Raw genomic sequence first — 18514 nt, 5'->3', positions numbered from 1 at the left:
ACAGGCCGTATCAGGAGACTTCAACGCCAGAAACTGATTTTGCTCGAAACTTTGACATGACGCGGCAGGATGGGTTTAATTTCTCAAAAGTTTTACTTGTACAGCTGGTCTTCGGTTTTACTGTATGCCTGGCCTATTCAAATACATTAGCCTGAGGGGTGTGGTAATAACTGGTGTAAGCAAAGTGACCACGGTCAAAAACGAATTACCAAGTCAACATTTTGGGATGGCCTCGTTCAAAAAATGGCTAGGAGCTTCGGTCTAGACAATTATTTTATCGTTGGCATACAGTAAAATACATACCAAACTCGGCCGGTGATAAATTTTCAAGACCTCAGTCCTTACTGATTTTTGAACTCGGCCTTCGGCCTCGTTCAAAAATTCAGTAAGGACCTCGGTCTTGAAAATTTATTTACACCGGCCTCGTTCAGTATTGTATATGTCTTGGAGCAAAGGAAAATCATAGGAGCACCGTGATCTGTGACTAGCGACACACCAATACACACTCTTTCAATGGAGATTTTGAATGACGATGATGTGATTGTGCGATGTCTTTGGGTAACGTGATCGCCAAGAGGGGTGTTTTTTACCTTGTTCCTAGCGTCACGAAAGTGTTCATTGAATATGTCACGGATGCGTCTTTTTGTTTCGCCAATGTAAATCACATTTTTATTGTCACAAAAATTATATTGAACATTCAGATGGGTACCTAATTTAACGTAAATTCAACCCAAATTTAATTTTCCGAACTGTTCTGCATCGTGAATTTTGCCGTGCATGGCTTAAATTATTAATGAGGTTCAACACTTCGTAATTCAAATAATTATAAATTTGAATTTGATTCACCACTGTTCTATGATCCATTCAATATTCTTCATGGCTATATCACTTTGAAGTTTCATTACCAAAGCCTTTTTGAGCCACAAGTAGGACGAACTTTGGTTCATTAAAAAAAATAAATAAAAATAAAATTGCTTGAAAAATGTTAGGTCGAAAAAAAGCACACAAATACAGCCATAAACACTTTTGCGTAATTATCGAAACTTGCGCGCAATGTCTGTAGCACATTGGTTCACCATAACTTGAAGCGACTTGTGGTTCGCTACATTCCCACAAGGTGGCTTTGTGTTGTATATGACGTCACTACCGTAAATTACGTCATCATTTTGAAAACAGTTTTTCATCATTTTCATTAAAATTCGGCCAATTAATGGCATGTAGCTACCCATTGAGGTATTATCAGCCATTTTCAAGTATTTTGGAACCATCCACTCCCCTTTTTCAAGGTGAACACATCCCTTTAAGCCAATGGGCATATAGGGAAAGTATTCGAGTAGGCCGACGAAAGTAGCGACTGGCACTCGGATCGAATTTTGGGGGTTATATTTTAATGACAGACGAGGCATTATACAAGTATGGTGACCGGCGCGGGAGCCCGTCGGTGGCCTCTATCGTGACCTCTATCGTGCGTGCGCAGGTCGCCACGGCCGGGCGCTGCTGGAGCACGCCACTGCCAACACGATCCCGCCAGTGGGGCGCACCTGCATCACGCACTGCCTCACGCCGGCCGGACGGGTGATGGCCGAGCTCACGCTGACCACGCTGGACGACCATCGCTTCCTCATCGTCACCGGCGCCGGCAGCGAGCTCCACGACCTCAGGTCAGTCGCCGGCAGGCTCCCGACCTCAGGTCAGTCGCCGGCAGGCCCTCGACCTCAGGTCAGTCGCCGGCAGGCCCTCGACCTCAGGTCAGTCGCCGGCAGGCCCTCGACCTCAGGTCAGTCGCCGGCAGGCCCTCGACCTCAGGTCAGTCGCCGGCAGGCCCTCGACCTCAGGTCAGTCGCCGGCAGGCCCTCGACCTCAGGTCAGTCGCCGGCAGGCCCTCGACCTCAGGTCAGTCGCCGGCAGCTGCTCCCTGGGTCAGTGGCGGCGGACAGCTGGGTGGGTGGCTAGGCTACTCCATAAGATTGATCCATTCATCTTTCCCGTACGTCATACACAGGGGAGGAGTATTAGGGGTTTTGGGGTGCTCGAACACCTCCTGAGCAATAAAAGTGCAGCCCCTTTCTGCCAAAAGCACCTTCTGGGATAATGGGATATGCAAGTCTACACAAAAATAATATTGCACATTCTAAGCTTAATTAAAATATATAAAGAGCATGTCATTTTTAATCAGTAGGAAACATGAACTGTGTGAAGCATTATAAGCACGCACCCGCTGATTATCACAGTTATAATATGCATGATGATTCAACCCTCGCCCTGGCAGGGCATTTTTCATACCACGGCCTGGCAAGGGGGGGGGGGTCGATGCGACCCCCCTCGCGATTGGCTCCTATGGCACCTAGAAACACCAAATTTGGTAGGTGTACCCCCTGGATTTCTCGCCCCTGTGCAAATTTGGTTGCTCTCGGTCAATATTTAGGGAGTTTTTTTTTGGGGGGGGAGGGTATTAATGTAACAATTTCGCTAAAAACAGGTCAAAAGTTTTTCGCTTATAACGTTTGATCTAATTAAGATGAGCAAAAAAAGTTTAATTGTTTTTTGAATGACCTCCTTACAAAATTATACTTTTCATTCATGTATTTTTGTTTTAGATGAATTTTCGGCCACGGGCCATGATCACATCAATGCCAAATATAAGAATATTGGAAGACAAAATACAAATTAGGTACAAGTCGAATCATCGTCACTTTCTATCTTTCTACTTTTCGCGTGATAAGAATGACAGGCACTTTCACACTTGGTAATGGGTACACTCAAGGCACTCAAGTAATGGTTACATTCGCACATACGAGTATCTGCATGGAAACATGAAAAAAACACACTTTACCTCATCCTATCACTATAAAGGTAATGACGTGAGCAAAAAAAGCACCATTGAACTCAGCACGTCAAAGCGCGTCGAATGATATACTTTTTTTGCATGTTTAAGTGTATGTACTTAAAAGTTAAGCACATCTTAAGTACAACTTTAGTCTTAACCTTCCAGGCGGTGGGGGGGGGGGGCCTCAGTATATACATTTGTCTCTTGCTGCTCAAATTAGTGTATGTTGTATAAGGTTAAGAGCACAGACTGATAATTTTCTGCCAGGCTACCTTGCGGTCAGCTACATATTTATGTTCAGTCGGTCAAATGTTCATTCAGTCATTCATGTTCATTCAGTCAAATTTTCCGGTCAGGTATTCAATCTTAACTAATTGCATATTATCTTTCAGGTTTTCATTCTGAGAGTACAGAGTATTTATCTAAACGCTAGAAAGACGATGATGTGTAAGCCGTAATGTCAATATCGGAAACGCCTTTGGTAAAAACTTTTGCACAGAAATTTTTTTTGATAAAAATTCGTCCATTTTTGGAGGACTGAGACATCGAGTTAAGGTCAAACTGGAGAAAACAGCTACGAGCCAAAAATGGCCAAAAATTGGCCTGACCTAAAAATGGCTTAGCTATTTATTTTAGATTTGGCATCCTTTCGAACATTGCCAAAGCATTACTCGAGTAAAATTTTATCATTTTGACGACCTTTCGAACACCGCATGGCCCAGAAGTCAAGCTGGAAGGGGAGATCGAACAACACCTAATCCGGCTCTTGTTACGGCCGGGCAACCGCCCGGACGTGGAGAAATAAACCATTAAGTTATTCCCTGGCATTACAGTGTAGGTTGAGCTGTCCCTGTATATTGAGAGTCGATACACGAAGTGCTTATGACGAGGACCTAACCATTTGCTATATACTTCTGCTTAAAGGTAGTGTGCCAGCTTTCCTGGACCATATGGAGTTAATGACCCGGATAAGGAGAACCGGATTTTGAGAACTTATCCATACCTTCAAAGCTCATGGAAACGTCTTAAATTTTTTTTCTTCAAATTTTGAGTACCCCAGTGCGAAATTTGCCCCGACGGGTTGTCGGTCGTACCCCAACCACATTTCACACCACTACGAACAATAAATGCACACACTAAAATCGCTATTACCGATAGGCTCATCCAATCAAGTTTCGATAAACCCGTTCATCATCATCTCCTGCGGTTTCGAACACGCCTGTTAGGTGGCTTCTGCTCATACTTTGTGGTGCGGTGGTGGTGCGTCGGGCCGCGCACTCTGACTTCGGCCAAGAAAAATGCGTCAGCTGATCATTGTCATTTCTGCCACTTTCGTGCGGTGAGATGGGTTCATAACTTAAGAGACGGCTGTTTAATATCAATTATTTTACATAAAATCATATTTCAACCATAAATTAATGTTCGACAGCCAAAATAACTCTCGCATGTGTAGGGGGGGGGGGTCGGATGGACCCCCCAGGGGTGTCGATTTGTGAAAATGGTTGGGGGTGCCCAGAGCTTTAATCCTCGCCCGTATACATTGGGGGGGGGGGGTCCGTTCGACCCCCCCTCGTTTTTTCGCGAATAACTCGCGTAAAAAGCGGCCGATCACGACGAAACTTTCAGGAGTACCCTCGCGTTGATCAATTTTAAACCTGTCCTTGAAATTTCATGACCCTAACCCAAATGACCTTTGACCTGTGAACTACTTTTCGAGACCATGTTTGGCCGGAATCGCGATTTTGCGTATGTTGGCTCGCATTAGCCGCGCGTTTGCAGTCTTTTCGTGGTTTCAAGCGTTCAAACATGTGATATGATGTTGCTCCCATGCATAAGGGTGGGTGTCAATGTCACCTGAAGGTCAGGTCAGGACATTGACCTTTGGGGCCCTCGGTTCATTTTTTTTCGAGTTTTTCATGTTTCTAGGCTAGTTTTTGGAGCTGAATTCGAATTTAGCAAACATATAAACATTTACGAAGTAGTTTTGGTGCCTTCATAACATGCTACGAAGCTGTCAGAGGCGGTTGACACCTACTACGAATACCCGGCAGGACCCCTACTGGTTGACCTGACCCGTCCTGACCCCACCTGGCCTAAATGCATGACAACATCATCTGTGATCAAAACTAACATAATGTTCGTGATCTGCACCCCGAAAAAAACCATACCTAGCAGCCACACTTTACGACGTCTTTAAGACGGAGACGGAGCAGTTTTACCCGCGCTGGGCCGGTGCTCAGCGCCTTCCGCGCCGGGCCGGGGGTGTGTGTCTGAACACCCCCGTCTAACTCGGCTCCTGGGCCACTTAGCGACATGCGGTAGGCGGCATTGGAAAGACAGTTAAAATGAACAGAATACTTGGTCTTCATAAGGTCATGTCAAAGCTCAGGTGGCCAGAGGTCATAAAAGGTCAAGTTTGGATTGTTTGAACAATTTTCGAAAACCTGGCGCATAATTTGGGAACTTATAGAGCTGCAGCGCCGCGGAAAAGCGCATTCGATAGCTCTTTCAGCGCTCTTTGGCCAAAGCAGTCTTCAGATTTGACCTCAGGTCAAAGGCTTAGCATACACTCTCCAGAGGGCAAAAACTCTAATAATAGCCACTCATGAAGTTTTTTTTTCTGCCATAGCTTTTTACTCGAGAAAGTCATGACATTATTTTGCTAGCCATCATGATCTTCTTATCAAGACCCGACGAATAAACTATAGTTTGACCTTGAAAGTTCATTTTGAAATTTGACCCCGGGTCCGAGGTCAAGACCTGACCGGAAAAGGTTATGTTGCATGTCAGTGGATCCGTTCAGTCAATTATCGCTCTAGCTTGCGCCTACCAGAAGTTATTAACGAAAAACTGTTAGGCTCCCTTTTGTGACCTGAGATGACTTCAGGGATACTAGGAAGGGTCACGTCATTTTCACGTCGGGTGTCATTTTCCAGTTCAGTGTGTCATGTTGAATTGTTAATAGGTGTTTGGATGTGTTCAGAATGGTGTCGGCACACCAAATAGAAAGCAGCCTAGGGTACCCTCAAATCTAGTTTTCTCGCCGGTTTTAGGCCATTTATTTTTCACCCTTGGCTTTTTCATAAAAAAGAAAACATTTGCAAAAACGTGCTATGTTCCGTCTTAAAGCTGTGGGGGCACCGCTCTCACGGCTCCAGAGTTGGGGGGGGGGCAAACTGTCCCTACTGCCCCCCCCCCCTCGGTTTCCGCGCTTATGAATCAGAGAAAACAATGCGTTCAAAGAACCATAACAGTGATGCCAGTACTAACTTTGGTTGTGGGTGCCCAGAGCCCCTTGGGGGGTGCCCAACTCAGCATTGGGGGTGCCCGGGCACACCCAAAAGTAAACAAATCGACACCTATGGACTTCCCCCCCATGGTTTTTCGCAAATAACTCGCGTAAAAAGCGGCCGATCGCGACGAAACTTTCAGTACCCTCGCATTGATCAATTTTACACCTACCCTGAAAATTTCATGACCCTGACCCAAATGACCTTTGACCTGTGACCTCTTTTCCGAGACCATGTTTGGCCGGAATCGCGATTCCGCATATGTCGGCTCGCACGTATGCAAGCTTTTCGTGGTATCAAACGTTCAAACATGTGATTTGATGTTGCTCCCATGCATTAGGGTGGGTGCCAAGGTCACCTGAAGGTCAGGTCAGGTCATTAACCTTTGGTGACCTGGGGTTACCTCGGTTCACTTTTTCGAGTTTTACATGTTTCTGGCTAGTTTTTGGAGTTGAGCTCGAATTTAGCAACCATTTGAACATTTACGAAGTAGTTTTGGTGCCTTCGTAATATGTTACGAAGCTGTCAGAGGCGGTTGACACGTACTACGAATACCCGTCACAACCGCTACTGGTTGACCTGACCTGACCCGACCTGGTCTAAATGCTTAAAGACATCATCTGTGATCAAAACTAACACGATATTCGTGATCAGCACCCCGAAAAACCCCTCAGTAGCCACACTTTACGTCTTTCTAATAGGTCCCGATTTTCTCGACTTTGGGTCATTGACCTGACCTGACCTGGAAGGTCAATCAATGACCTAGGACCTTAAAATTGGGTATCATCGGCTTCCTCTCGTCATGGGCAACACGCTCGTTTTTTTTCCGCGAAGCTCTAGCTCGATCAGGGACCAAACGGCAAGGGGGGTCCAACCGACCCCCCCCCCCCCCCCCTACACTTTAGAAGCTGGCAAACGCCGCACACATGCGAGGGTTAAAGAAACAATACCAATGCAGGCTTACAGTTTAAGTTCGACATTGTGTTGTCTACGATTAGACAGCTGATAACTCATTCCCGTGCGTCGTAACTCTATAATGACCTTTGCTTATTGTCACATGTGCGCCGCATTCGCGATTGCTGCCGGCGCCTGTTTGCAGGTCAGCCCACTACAGTTGTTATATGTATATCGTAGGCATCGGGTGAAATCCGGCATTTCATGAAATGCTTAGGCATTACATGGAATGCCGGCAAAAACTGAAATCTTCGTAGAAATAGGCGCGTTACAGCGAATGCCTGAAAATTTTAGGCATTTCATGAAATGCCAGTCGGAGGCCAGACACTCCCTGAAATATGGTCAAAATTAACTGAGTACACTCGTTGCCTAGGCATTACATGGATTGCCCAAAAGACGACCGGCACTCTCTGTAACAAAACTTTTCGTGCGCGGACGGTTGTGTGCATATACACGCCGGCGGGCGGAAGGGGGAGGGACGTTATCGTAGTGGTGTAAAATGGGCTAACACTACGAGATATTTCACGGATCGTCTAGTCTGCAGCGTACCTACTTTATTGTTAGCTAGTACACAAATATTAACTACACTGTGCAGTTATCGGGTTTCTCTGAAGTGTGGGGTCTGCTGTGTTGGTCCATAGGCAGTAAAAAACAAAATATCGTCTGGAAACTCTCCTATAGAGACCGCATTTTCAAACAAAAGGTTCCAGAACTGTTTTATTATTTGTTGACACATGGGAACGCCGCGTGGCACCGACTCGTACACATCATTCCAGCCTTACGGCACTTCCACCGGTGTTGCACTGTTTGGCGCTGGCCCGGCATGCACACTGCTTCATCCCTTGCCCTCCAAAAAGTGACTGCTCTCGGAACGCCTCTCTCAGGCCAAGCGCGGGAAACCACATAGCTGCGGTAATCGTTTCAGAAAGTGCCGGCCGTCAGTCGGGCATTTCATGTAATGCCTAGGCAACGAGTGTACTCAATTGGTTTTGACCATATTTCAGGGAGTGCCTGGCCTCCGCCTGGCACTTCATGAAAAACCTAAAATTTTCAGGCATTCGCTGTAACGTTCGTATTTCTACGAAGATTTCAGTTTTTGCCGGCATTCCATGTAATGCCTAGACATTTCATGAAATGCCGGATTTCACCCGATGCCTACGACATGTACATATCGAATAACCGATAAACTTTTAGGCGAAAAAAAGCACTATTCCAGGCCCATTTTTTGATTTTTTTGGCGATATTAGGTAAAAACAGAAGCTTTTTATCCTAGGAAATATAAAATGGGAAATCATTGGAAGGTGGCACACTCCCTTTAATTTCTAACATCAGAACTCAGAACGAAGCCATCGCCATTCGCAATCACTGTCGATTCAAGCCCACGGTCCACCCACCCAGCCAACACTCTACACCTTTTTGCACTCAAAATAGGCATCTTTTCATTCAATTTCGGCGAATTGCATTCAATTTTAGCGATCTCTCTATTCGAAGCAAATGAGAGGTCGCTAAAATTGAATGCAATTCGCCGAAATTGAATGAAAAGATGCCTATTTTGAGTGCAAAAAGGTGTACTACACCTTTTTGCACTCAAAATAGGCATCTTTTCATTCAATTTCGGCGAATTGCATTCAATTTTAGCGATCTCTCTATTCGAAGCAAATGAGAGATCGCTAAAATTGAATGCAATTCGCCGAAATTGAATGAAAAGATGCCTATTTTGAGTGCAAAAAGGTGTAGTGCAGCTTCGTATCTGTAGCAGCATAATCCTCCGAGGGTAACCGTTTAAGCGACTAGTTGGCCTACAGCGACTGGCGCCTGTAGCTCTCCTGTGCCTTGCGCCGTTGCTCTCCCCGCTCCCGTGCCAAGGGGATTGGATCAGTTGCTGCTTGCGGCGCACCATTTGGTGGTCGGCATAGCACAATTTCTCCATCGCTTCCTCTCAACTCATTGCCCTGAAATGGTGTGAGGTGACGACCGGCCAAGGCCAATAAAGAAAATTAGGTAAACAAATAGTACTTCAGTTGAGACAAGTATAATAGCACGGAACAAAAATGATAGACGAACGCGTTTCGGCTAAATCGCCGTCATCAGCGTCTCAAAGGAGAACTTTTAGACGCGTGTTGTTTCGGATAATCAAAATGCTGGTACACCTTATCATACATCAATTCTACACAAGTTGTGAAAATTTCAGACCAAGGTCATTCAAGGTCAGGTCACCAGGTCACTTGAAGTGACCTCACCTCATAAAAAGTTTCAATGTCTGTCATAGCTACACCGAGTGACCGATCGCTTTGAAACTTTCAGCGATTGCTAAGAGCAATAGTATGTACAAAATGTATATCTCAGAATTTTGATATCGATGACCTAAGGTCAGGTCAATTTTGCGACCTCCCCATTATAAGTCAATGGGAGAAAATTGAAATGCGCCTCTTTTGGACGAAAGACATTATAAACACTCCCAAACACCGAATTACAAGTGGTTTAGACACACAGAACAGAAAAATGGTGTCCGTGACCCTTGTTTATGCCCTGAGGTCATCTTAGGTCACGAATGGTATCTAACAGTTTTTCGCAAATAACTTTTGATAGAGGCATGCTAGAGCGATGAAAACGCCTTAGATGTGTTCAGCTCGACGATACGGATCGACTGATATGCAACATGACCCTTTCCGGTCAGGTCATGACCTTGACCTGAGGTCACATTTTCAAGTTGACCTTTCAAGGTCAAGTTATAGTTCATTCGATGCGTCTTGACGAGAGGAACACGATGCCGGTAAAAGTAAGCTCGCACAAGGCTTGGGTCAAAAGTTATAGCAGAAAAACTGTTTCCGAAAAAATCGGCTATTTTTGCAGTTTTTGCCCCCTGCAGGCAAAACCGTTGACGTTAGGTCAAATCTGAGAGAATTACTCAGAAATGGCGTTAATAGGGCTATCGAATGCGCTTTTTCGCGGCTGTAGCTCTATTGGTTCCCGAGTTATGCGTTGGCTTCTTGGAAATTTTTGACATTCGACCTGGAAATCGGCGAAATTTTGCCTTCAATGGCCTCTGGTGACCTGACCTTTGACCTGACCAAAACATTGACCGAAGTGATTTCGTCATTATTTTTTACGCTCTTTCGAACGCCGCCTTCCGCGTATCGCTACGTGGCCCAGGAGCCGAGTTACAAGGGGGGGGGGTGTTCAAACACCCCCCCCCCCCCCAGCAGGGCGTGGAAATCCAGGACCCTCAGCCGGGCGCGGGTTAAGCCAGTCATTACGGAGCGAGCGAAGCGAGCGTATAAAAAAGTCTTAGATTAACGGATATTTCTGAGTATGAGCGGCCGGCCGGCCGTGCGGACGCTTTTGCGAGGCTTATATCTCAGCAACCACTTGACCGATTTACATGCGGTAATTTTTGTAGGGTAGCTTCATTCCTTCTACCAAGCATTGGACTATTCCCGATGCATGTGGGTGACCCCTTATGCACGTGCCACGTGCAAAACGAAGAGGTGTCAGCTTTGTAACAATGGCAATATCTCGGTAACCACTGGGCCGATTGCGCTGAAAGTTGACATGTACACATAGGTATAGGCACCCACTAGGCACTGCATATCCATGTGCCAGAATTGGGGTGCTGCTGCACGTGCGCACGTGCAGGGGTCGTTTCCAGATCTCGAGAACGGCTGGGCCGATTGTGCTCAAATTTGGCACATCGCTAGAGACCGGTTAGTAGGGTGCCGTGCCCAAGTCAGTTGGAGGTACCCCCTCGAAATTTCGCACGTGCAAGGCTCACCCTCTCGCTCGCTCCGTTAGTCGCCCCAAAAGGCGTTATACTGGTTCTATAGAATGCCTATGCAGTCAGGGATATATGTAGAATGCCTGATTCCACACATTGCCTGTAACATATAGACGGGTTACACAGGACATTGGGTGGACGCGTCCACCCGATGTGCTGTGTAACCTGTCTCCAAGCATCATACTAATTTTCAAACTTTTAGGAGATAATCTGTCGGAATGACAAGATAGGAATTCTAAGAGGCATAGTTATTGAACTTGACATGCCACGGTGACCTGACCTTAGGTGACATGTGATTATTGTTTTTTTTTTAATAAATTTAGTCCGAACCTTTTGATGGGAAGGATTCACAAGGACAGAGCCACCGCTAAGCGAAGCTTGTTGCGATGACCCTGCCCTCAACCCTCCGATCGCGCAATTCCGATTCTATGGCAGAATTTAGAGTCCAAAGTTTAACACGCGCACTGCAGCGGGTCTGAGCCGAACACGAACTGCAGGGGGGGGGGGTGAAAACAACCCCCCCTGAGATCTCGAAAACGGCGCAACGTAGCGACAAGCGGTAAACGGCGTTGGATAGGTTAAGATGAGATCGACAAGAAATACTAAGATCATTTTTGGGTCAGGTCAAAAACGAGGTCACCAGAGGTCACCGAAGACAAAATGTTACGATTTTCACAACAGGAATTTCGCGGTAGTTTTTCTTGAATAACTTGTCTTGCACACAAGACAGAGGATCGATTCGAACGCCATCGTTCTTAGCTCGTCAAGGCGCATCGAATGATATATAATATGACCTCGAAAGGTCAAGTTGAAAATTTGACCTCAGGTCAAGGTCATGACCTGACCGAAATAGGTCATGTTGCATATCATTCGATCCGCATTGACGAGAAAAACACGATAAACGTCGAACGGAGTCTCTATCTCTACTCAATCTCAAGTTATTGAAGAAAAACCGCTGGTGACCTCAGGTGACCTAAGATGACCTGGAGATCACCTTCCAAAGGTCATAAGTGATATGTTTCGGTGAAATCACCAACAGGGACCTGTAATACTATGATCCTGAGCGTATTGAAGTCATAGGATGGCATTCAGAGTAAGTTGAAATTTCTCCCATTGACTTATAATGGGCCGGTCGCAAAAATGACCTGACCTTAGGTCATCGATATAAAAATTCCGAGATATACAAGTTGTAGCTCGTGATGACTTTACTATTTCCTGTGAGTTTCAAGATCATATCTCAACAACTGTGGGCTTGGTGGGATTGCAAACTTCGAAATTTACGTTTCGAGGTAGGGTCACTTGACCTGACCTGGTGACCTGACCATAGGTCACCTGGGGTCAAAATTTTTACTCAAGGTGTGCAAAAGTTGTGAGAACAGGTATGCAAAATTTGGCGGCGCTACGCGCCGCCGTTTTCTCGCAATTTGCGAAAAACCACAGGGGGGGTTGAAAACAACCCCCCCCCTGCAGTGCGCGTGTTAACGTGCGCTCAAAGCCGCGCACGGCCGGTCCCCTCACTGACTTCGCCTGGCTACGGCCTGCCACCAACCGCAACCATACCTGTCAGGAGGCCCATAAATGTCGAGCGCCCGTCGCGCTTCGAACCCGGACTGTCATAACCGGGAACGCGTGCTCTCACCACGCGGAGTCCAACGCTCTAACCAACTGAGCTACGGGACCGGCAATTTATTTTATTCACAATTGATTTTGTACGCAGATGACGCCCAATTCCTGGACACAGAACTGCCTTCAAACAGTGACATTCTTAAAAATCGAGTCGAACGTAACCTCTCCACTGCATTTAAGTGGTTTACTCAGAACAGACTGAGGATAAATCCATCCAAAACGGAAATGGTTATTATTAAATCGAAGCGGAAAATCTTTGAGGAAAATTTCTCAGTTAAATTTGGAACAGATACGATTCTCCCAGCTCAAAGTGTCAAGGTTCTGGGCGTCATCATTGATCGGCATCTGACGTGGGAAAAACATGTATCAGCAGCTGTGCAGCGCTGCTACGCTGTGTTGATAGGCCTGGCCAGGATGCGTCACCGACTACCAGAGGATACCAAGCGCCTGCTCGTTGAAGCGCTAGTCCTTCCACATGTGCGCTATTGTATCAGTGTTTGGGGTAGCTGCACGGTAGAGCAGAAGAAGCGGATCCAGAAGGCTGTGAACTTCAGTGCTAGGATTGTAACTGGACTGGGCCGCCGCGAACATCTTACACCGGTGCTGCAGCAGCTCGGATGGGGAAAGCTGGATGATATGCTGAAGGATCATGATATCTCGATTGTAAAACGACTACTCACTGCGTCAGACGCATCGGAGATCCTGAGAGCGAAGCTCGTGCATCGCTCTGAGATATCCGGCCAGAGTACCCGAGCAGCAGCGAGTGGCCAGCTGCAGTTGCCGCGCGTCAAAACAGAGATGGCGCGACGCAGTTTTCTTTTTAGAGCAGTTGCTGCATGGAACAGTGTTCTGAAGTGATAGGGCTGTCCTCGTGCCTTTTATTTTTTATCTATATAGTATCTACCTACATGTATGCATTTTAGTGGTTCTTATTTTCTTTAAGGATTTCTATCTATTTTGTAGACATTTATATATTTTACCATCAGCTTGTATGCTGATGTCATGCACTTGTTTCATTGCCTTCTATATTTCCACTTTTATAGGGTGTTCATTTTTAGAGTAGCCACAGTTTAGCACTACTGTTCAATTTTAACATTGTATGTTTGATAGATAGGTGTCTGGCGTTGGTTTGTCTGTGCAATGTCTGTCAAAAGTGTTTTGCATTTATGTATTGACGTGGATACCATAAAATCCACTTTGTGGAGGATCCTAATACATTATCTATCTATCTACAATGCAAATTTAATTTACAATAAGTTATACCGCTGCTTTCGTGGCCCTGCGTGAGGTTTCCCACACGAAAAAACGGGTGCGTGTCCAAAAACACCCCTACCCGTCAAGGCGAAGACCAGCAACCCGACCCCCACCCCCTACTAAAAAATCCGTGGCGACACCCCTAGACGTGTGCAGTGTGCCCTGGGCCCAGCCTCCGGACATGGCTCATGTGTAAGTATGTACATACATACTGTTTGTGCAGGTGGCTGCAGTACGTGGCTCGTGAGAGGGGCCTGCAGGTGGAGCTGCGGAACGCCACGGAGGAGCTGGGCGTGCTGAGCGTGGCCGGTCCGCGCAGCCGGCAGCTGCTGCAGCAGCTCACCACACAGGACGTCGGCCGGTTCCCGTTCCTCAGCGCCCGACAGGTAGGTGCCGAGCCCCTATATTACATACATCACTACTCACTCAAGGAAAAAAGGGCGCCGCAGTGACGCCACGGATTTGGTAGGAATATGACAGCAATTGTTGCAGACGTTTACATATCGCGCACATGTTATTTGATCGTCGCCAATGCTATTTTACTGCACTATTTTGGTATTTTACTGCCGTGTATTGCGCATTACCTATGAAAAACTAAAATAGGGTAGACCGGGGCGCGTATTCGCCAACTGCATGCCACGAATCGGCCAACCAACTAGCGCCATCTCTTGTGTGACGTCATTACCATCTGCCATCTGGGACAAGAATACATCCATTGGGGCTATGGTTTGACTTGAAACTTACAGTGCAAACTGAACTCGCGGACGGACACCAAGTCGCCGTAGCCGAGTGGTTAGAGTCTCGGTCCAGCACTTGAATGGATGGTTGTTCGATATTCACCAAGGGTGGTTGTGTTTTCTGCACAAAAGAAAAAAAAAAACGTCGGGCATACAGAGCTGGGCAAGTGCGTTCCTTTAGTGCGTTCCTGCGTTCTTGCGTAAGTACGTACGCACCGCCTTTTTAGGAACGCAAAAACGCAGGAACGCAAAGTTTTTCAAAGGAAAGCAAGTTAGAGGAACGCACCACCCGAAATTTTGAAGCGTTCCACATTTTGTGAAGTGCGAACCCTGCTAAACCATGAAAAAATAAAAAAGTTGTTATTTCATTCGGGTATTGACAATATAACTTTGAGATGATATCACCTGAGCTATGGATCACTTTGTGATGTATATCACCTGAGCTATGGGTGCGACGTTATGGGCGCAAAATGACCTTTGCTGTCGGTGCGCCCTAAAGCCTCAATAAACAAACAAACCTGAGCTATGGCTATTTTAAAAATAACATTTATTATGAAAGACCCTGTATCAAGGGCGGCGTCACCGTGGGGGCAGTGGGGGCAAACTGCCCCCACTGGCATGAGGCCATGGGGGCAAGACTATGTTTTTGCCCCCACAAAATTTGGCTGATGTTGAAAAGGGAACAGAAGACCGGTGCAACATTCATGATAGGCGATTATAATAGTACGTCTGTTTTTCACGATCCCCGTATCAAGTGCATCAGCAGAACGTTCGTTCTCGGACCGCCTATCGCATATCTCCTACTCCCACTCATTCCCCTACTCATTTTCATTCACCAGAAGGCTGTCCTCGAGCTTGACCTCGAGGAGGTTGAGAATCAGTTTGTCAAAAGTCGGCCGGAGAAGAGAATAGAGATCACCCTCTTTTGGGAACCCTTAGCCTGAGACTGAGGTCAGGGAGGTATGACAAAATGTGATAGGTGTGTATATGCATTATATATGCAATTTGGCGCATCTCGACGAGACGAATGCGAAGGTACGGCTCTCGCGAGATTAAGCGGTAGGTTATTGCACTTTTGCATTTCCGGTTATATCTCAGAAACTAATCGAACTACGATGAAGCCATTTTACACGATCATGGCCGGCTTGTTACCCAACAAGTCGATCGCATTGTCAACACTTAAAAGCCTAAGACGACGAAGATATAGCCTAAAAACACTAAATTTTTAATGTGCAAAACCTACCGCTAAAACCCGCGAGACCTGTACCACTGCCGTATAGCTCTAGGACCATTTTTGTTGAAGTTATTTGCGAAAAAAAACTTAAGCCCCAGCTTAGGGTCGTTGACCTGACCTCTGACCTCGGGTCACCAAAGTTACTTAAGTATTTCTTTTTCTAGGTAAAATGCTACACAACCGTGCTCGTAACAATTGACTCTAGCTCTAAAACTCTTTCTCTGGCAGCTGGTTGAAGCTTTGGTGACCTGAGGTCAGAGGTCAGGTCAACGACCCTGAGCTGGGGCTTTAGTTTGTTTTTCGCAAATATGAAATACCTAACTTCAACAAAAATGGTCCTAGAGCTACGGCAGAGGTACCCTCGCATTCGTTTCGTCGAGATGCGTCGAATGACATATATGTATATTGTTTGGAAAAGGTCAAGTTTTATGTTGACCTCACCCTCACGTACACGTCTGTGACGCCGACGTTTGCCGTGCAGGGATCTAGCAAAATCGACCTTGTGACGTTGTCAAGGAGGCTAGGTCCAATTTTTTTGCTTTCAAAAGATGTCAAATTAATGGGGGATAAGGTACAGCAAGTTTCGTCTTTCTATCCCAACGCGTTCGTGAGGTATCGCAAACATTCGCCAGGGGAGGCGAAAAACGCCCCCCCCCCCTTCCGGGCCAGCGAGGGTTAATGGTTAAGCTCAATATGTATGTATGCATGAAACCTGAAACCATAATAATTTTGAATGGCAACAACTAGGGGGAAGGTGCTCATGGATTTTGCAGTTCGGCGTATCAGACAACAGTCGGGTCACCTCAAGCTTGCCCCCACTGGCGAAAATTCGTGGCGCCGCCACTGCCCTGTATGTATTCGATATTCAGTCTATGTAATATTCAGTCTATCGAAATCAGTATATGTATTTACAACGTATACTTAGCAAGTTTGAAATCGTTGACAGCAAGGCCGGGCCAATTTTGAGATCCCTCAAGTCAGTGGGAGAAAATTGAACTACGCTTTTATGGGACGGAACCCATAATAAACACTCTGAAAACATGTGGTGCTTGATGAAATGCATTACTTGAGAAAAATTGTCTGTTTTGTCGGAAGCCAACTCTTTCGGTCTGAAAAGGCCCTTGCAAAGCTATGACATGACTATGTTCTGGTGTAGTAATTGGATTGTGCGAGCCAGCTACAGTGATCTGTTTATTTGTTTATTAATTATCCAGGTAGCCACAGACAAACGCCCATTTACGGCTCCAGTCAGTTCAGTATGACACATACAAATAACAACACAAAAACACAAAAACTAAAACAAAACGTACAGTAAGCAAACAGATAATAAAGTGATCGCACAAACACCAGAGACAACACTCAGACGTTGTAGGGACTGAGAGTGTTGGAGTACTCCCAGGCATCGCGTCCGAATGAGCTGCCATGAAAATATCTGCGGCTTGCACGTGCTGTAGCAGCAGATTGCATGAACGAGAGAGACGTGCAATGAAACTGCTTTTTACTGCGTTTACCCTAGCGAAAGGCTCATGCAGTAGACCAGTGTGTCTTGACCGTCTCCCGGGGACTGCCAGACCAACTGGTCACAGTCGATGCGGTCTGCGGAAGCGAGACTGTCCCCGTGGGACCAGATTGCCCTGTTGGGACGGTCCGGCCGCCTTCCAAACGGCCCGAAGAGGATTTATTATGAATAATTTAGCCGGAAACGGGGTGGCCGGGCTTCCCCCGCGCCCGGGGTTACCCCGGCTTCCCCTATGCAATGTATGTTCAGATGGTGCGGCTAGTACACCTTTTTGCGTTGTTCGATGGCCAATCAGCAAAACCCATTCGTCCGATCAGCACATAGGTGGCGCCAGTGAGAGGCATTCCGGCAAAACCTTCAGCATAACTACAAAACTAACAAAACTAACAAAACTAACAAAACTAAAAACAGATCGCCCCTTTACAGAGAAGTATAAATATGACCGCGTTTATACAGTGCAATGCGAGGCATAGGTGGCGAAACTCGTAGACCATCGATCCACATAAAAATCGGTAGCGTTCATGAGCGCCATAGGTACAATGTAGATGGACGTAGCTGACATGTTATCGGCTGATTGAAAAATGGACAGGCAACAGAGCAACAGGCTGGATAAGCTGACCCCGCCTCAAACACCAAGGAACAGGCAACAGGCTGGATAAGTCAGCCCCGCCCCAAAAACCAAGGTGTCCGGCCGGCAGGGCCCGGCTTGCCATCTGTCAGCCATTCCCTCGCGAGTCCGACCGGCGCGGCCGCCCGAGGCGTTGTCCCATGACATCGCACGGGCAGTGACGCGATAATGACGGCCGACTTCGTGGTTTGTATCGAAGCGTTTAGGAGTCCGACGCTCAAGAATCTACATGCCTACTCGGTATGGCGCCGGCAGTCTCCTCGTAGCTATGGTATAACTGCCTTTTCGGAATTCAATGGTTAATTGGTTGCAAATTGCGCTGGAACTGTCATAAGCCTCATCCCTGAATGCGTGAATAACGTTAAACATTGAATATGGCTAGATAAGCACTACATCATTGACATTTTGATCATTGACGAAAGTTTTAAATAAACAGTCACTAGATGGCATGTTTTGCGCTATAACTGTGCGTTTTGATAGATGCATTTGATGGGGCATTAATTTGGGTGTGGGAACTCATGATTTTTATTTGTCTTATTTTGTCGAAGTTGGATATTTGTTTGAAAGGCATGTTATGCTGGTGCTGGTTGCGGGTTGTTAGAGCCTTTCTCATGGTTTGCCTTTATCGAGCTCAAACACACCCTACCCTACCCTAACCTACCCATACCCT

At 46.4% G+C, this 18514-nt stretch overlaps 1 protein-coding gene across 3 annotated transcripts in view; it reads left to right on the top strand.

Annotated features, from left to right (window-relative positions):
* LOC122363844 (dimethylglycine dehydrogenase, mitochondrial-like) overlaps positions 1–18514 on the top strand; it is a 367327-nt gene that overhangs the window by 281975 nt on the left and 66838 nt on the right. For all 3 annotated transcript variants that reach the window (XM_043333585.1, XM_043333584.1, XM_043333586.1), the window contains exons 11-12: positions 1478–1661; positions 13950–14112. In XM_043333585.1, the coding sequence (XP_043189520.1) occupies positions 1478–1661; positions 13950–14112 (347 nt within the window). The remainder of the gene's footprint in view (positions 1–1477; positions 1662–13949; positions 14113–18514) is intronic.

This window comes from Amphibalanus amphitrite, unplaced genomic scaffold, assembly GCF_019059575.1.
Source record: "Amphibalanus amphitrite isolate SeventyFive unplaced genomic scaffold, NRLGWU_Aamphi_draft 000642F_arrow, whole genome shotgun sequence".
Classification (NCBI taxonomy): domain Eukaryota; kingdom Metazoa; phylum Arthropoda; class Thecostraca; order Balanomorpha; family Balanidae; genus Amphibalanus; species Amphibalanus amphitrite.
The sequence above is the reverse complement of the archived record's forward strand: the minus strand, read 5'-3'. Positions and strand labels throughout refer to the sequence as shown.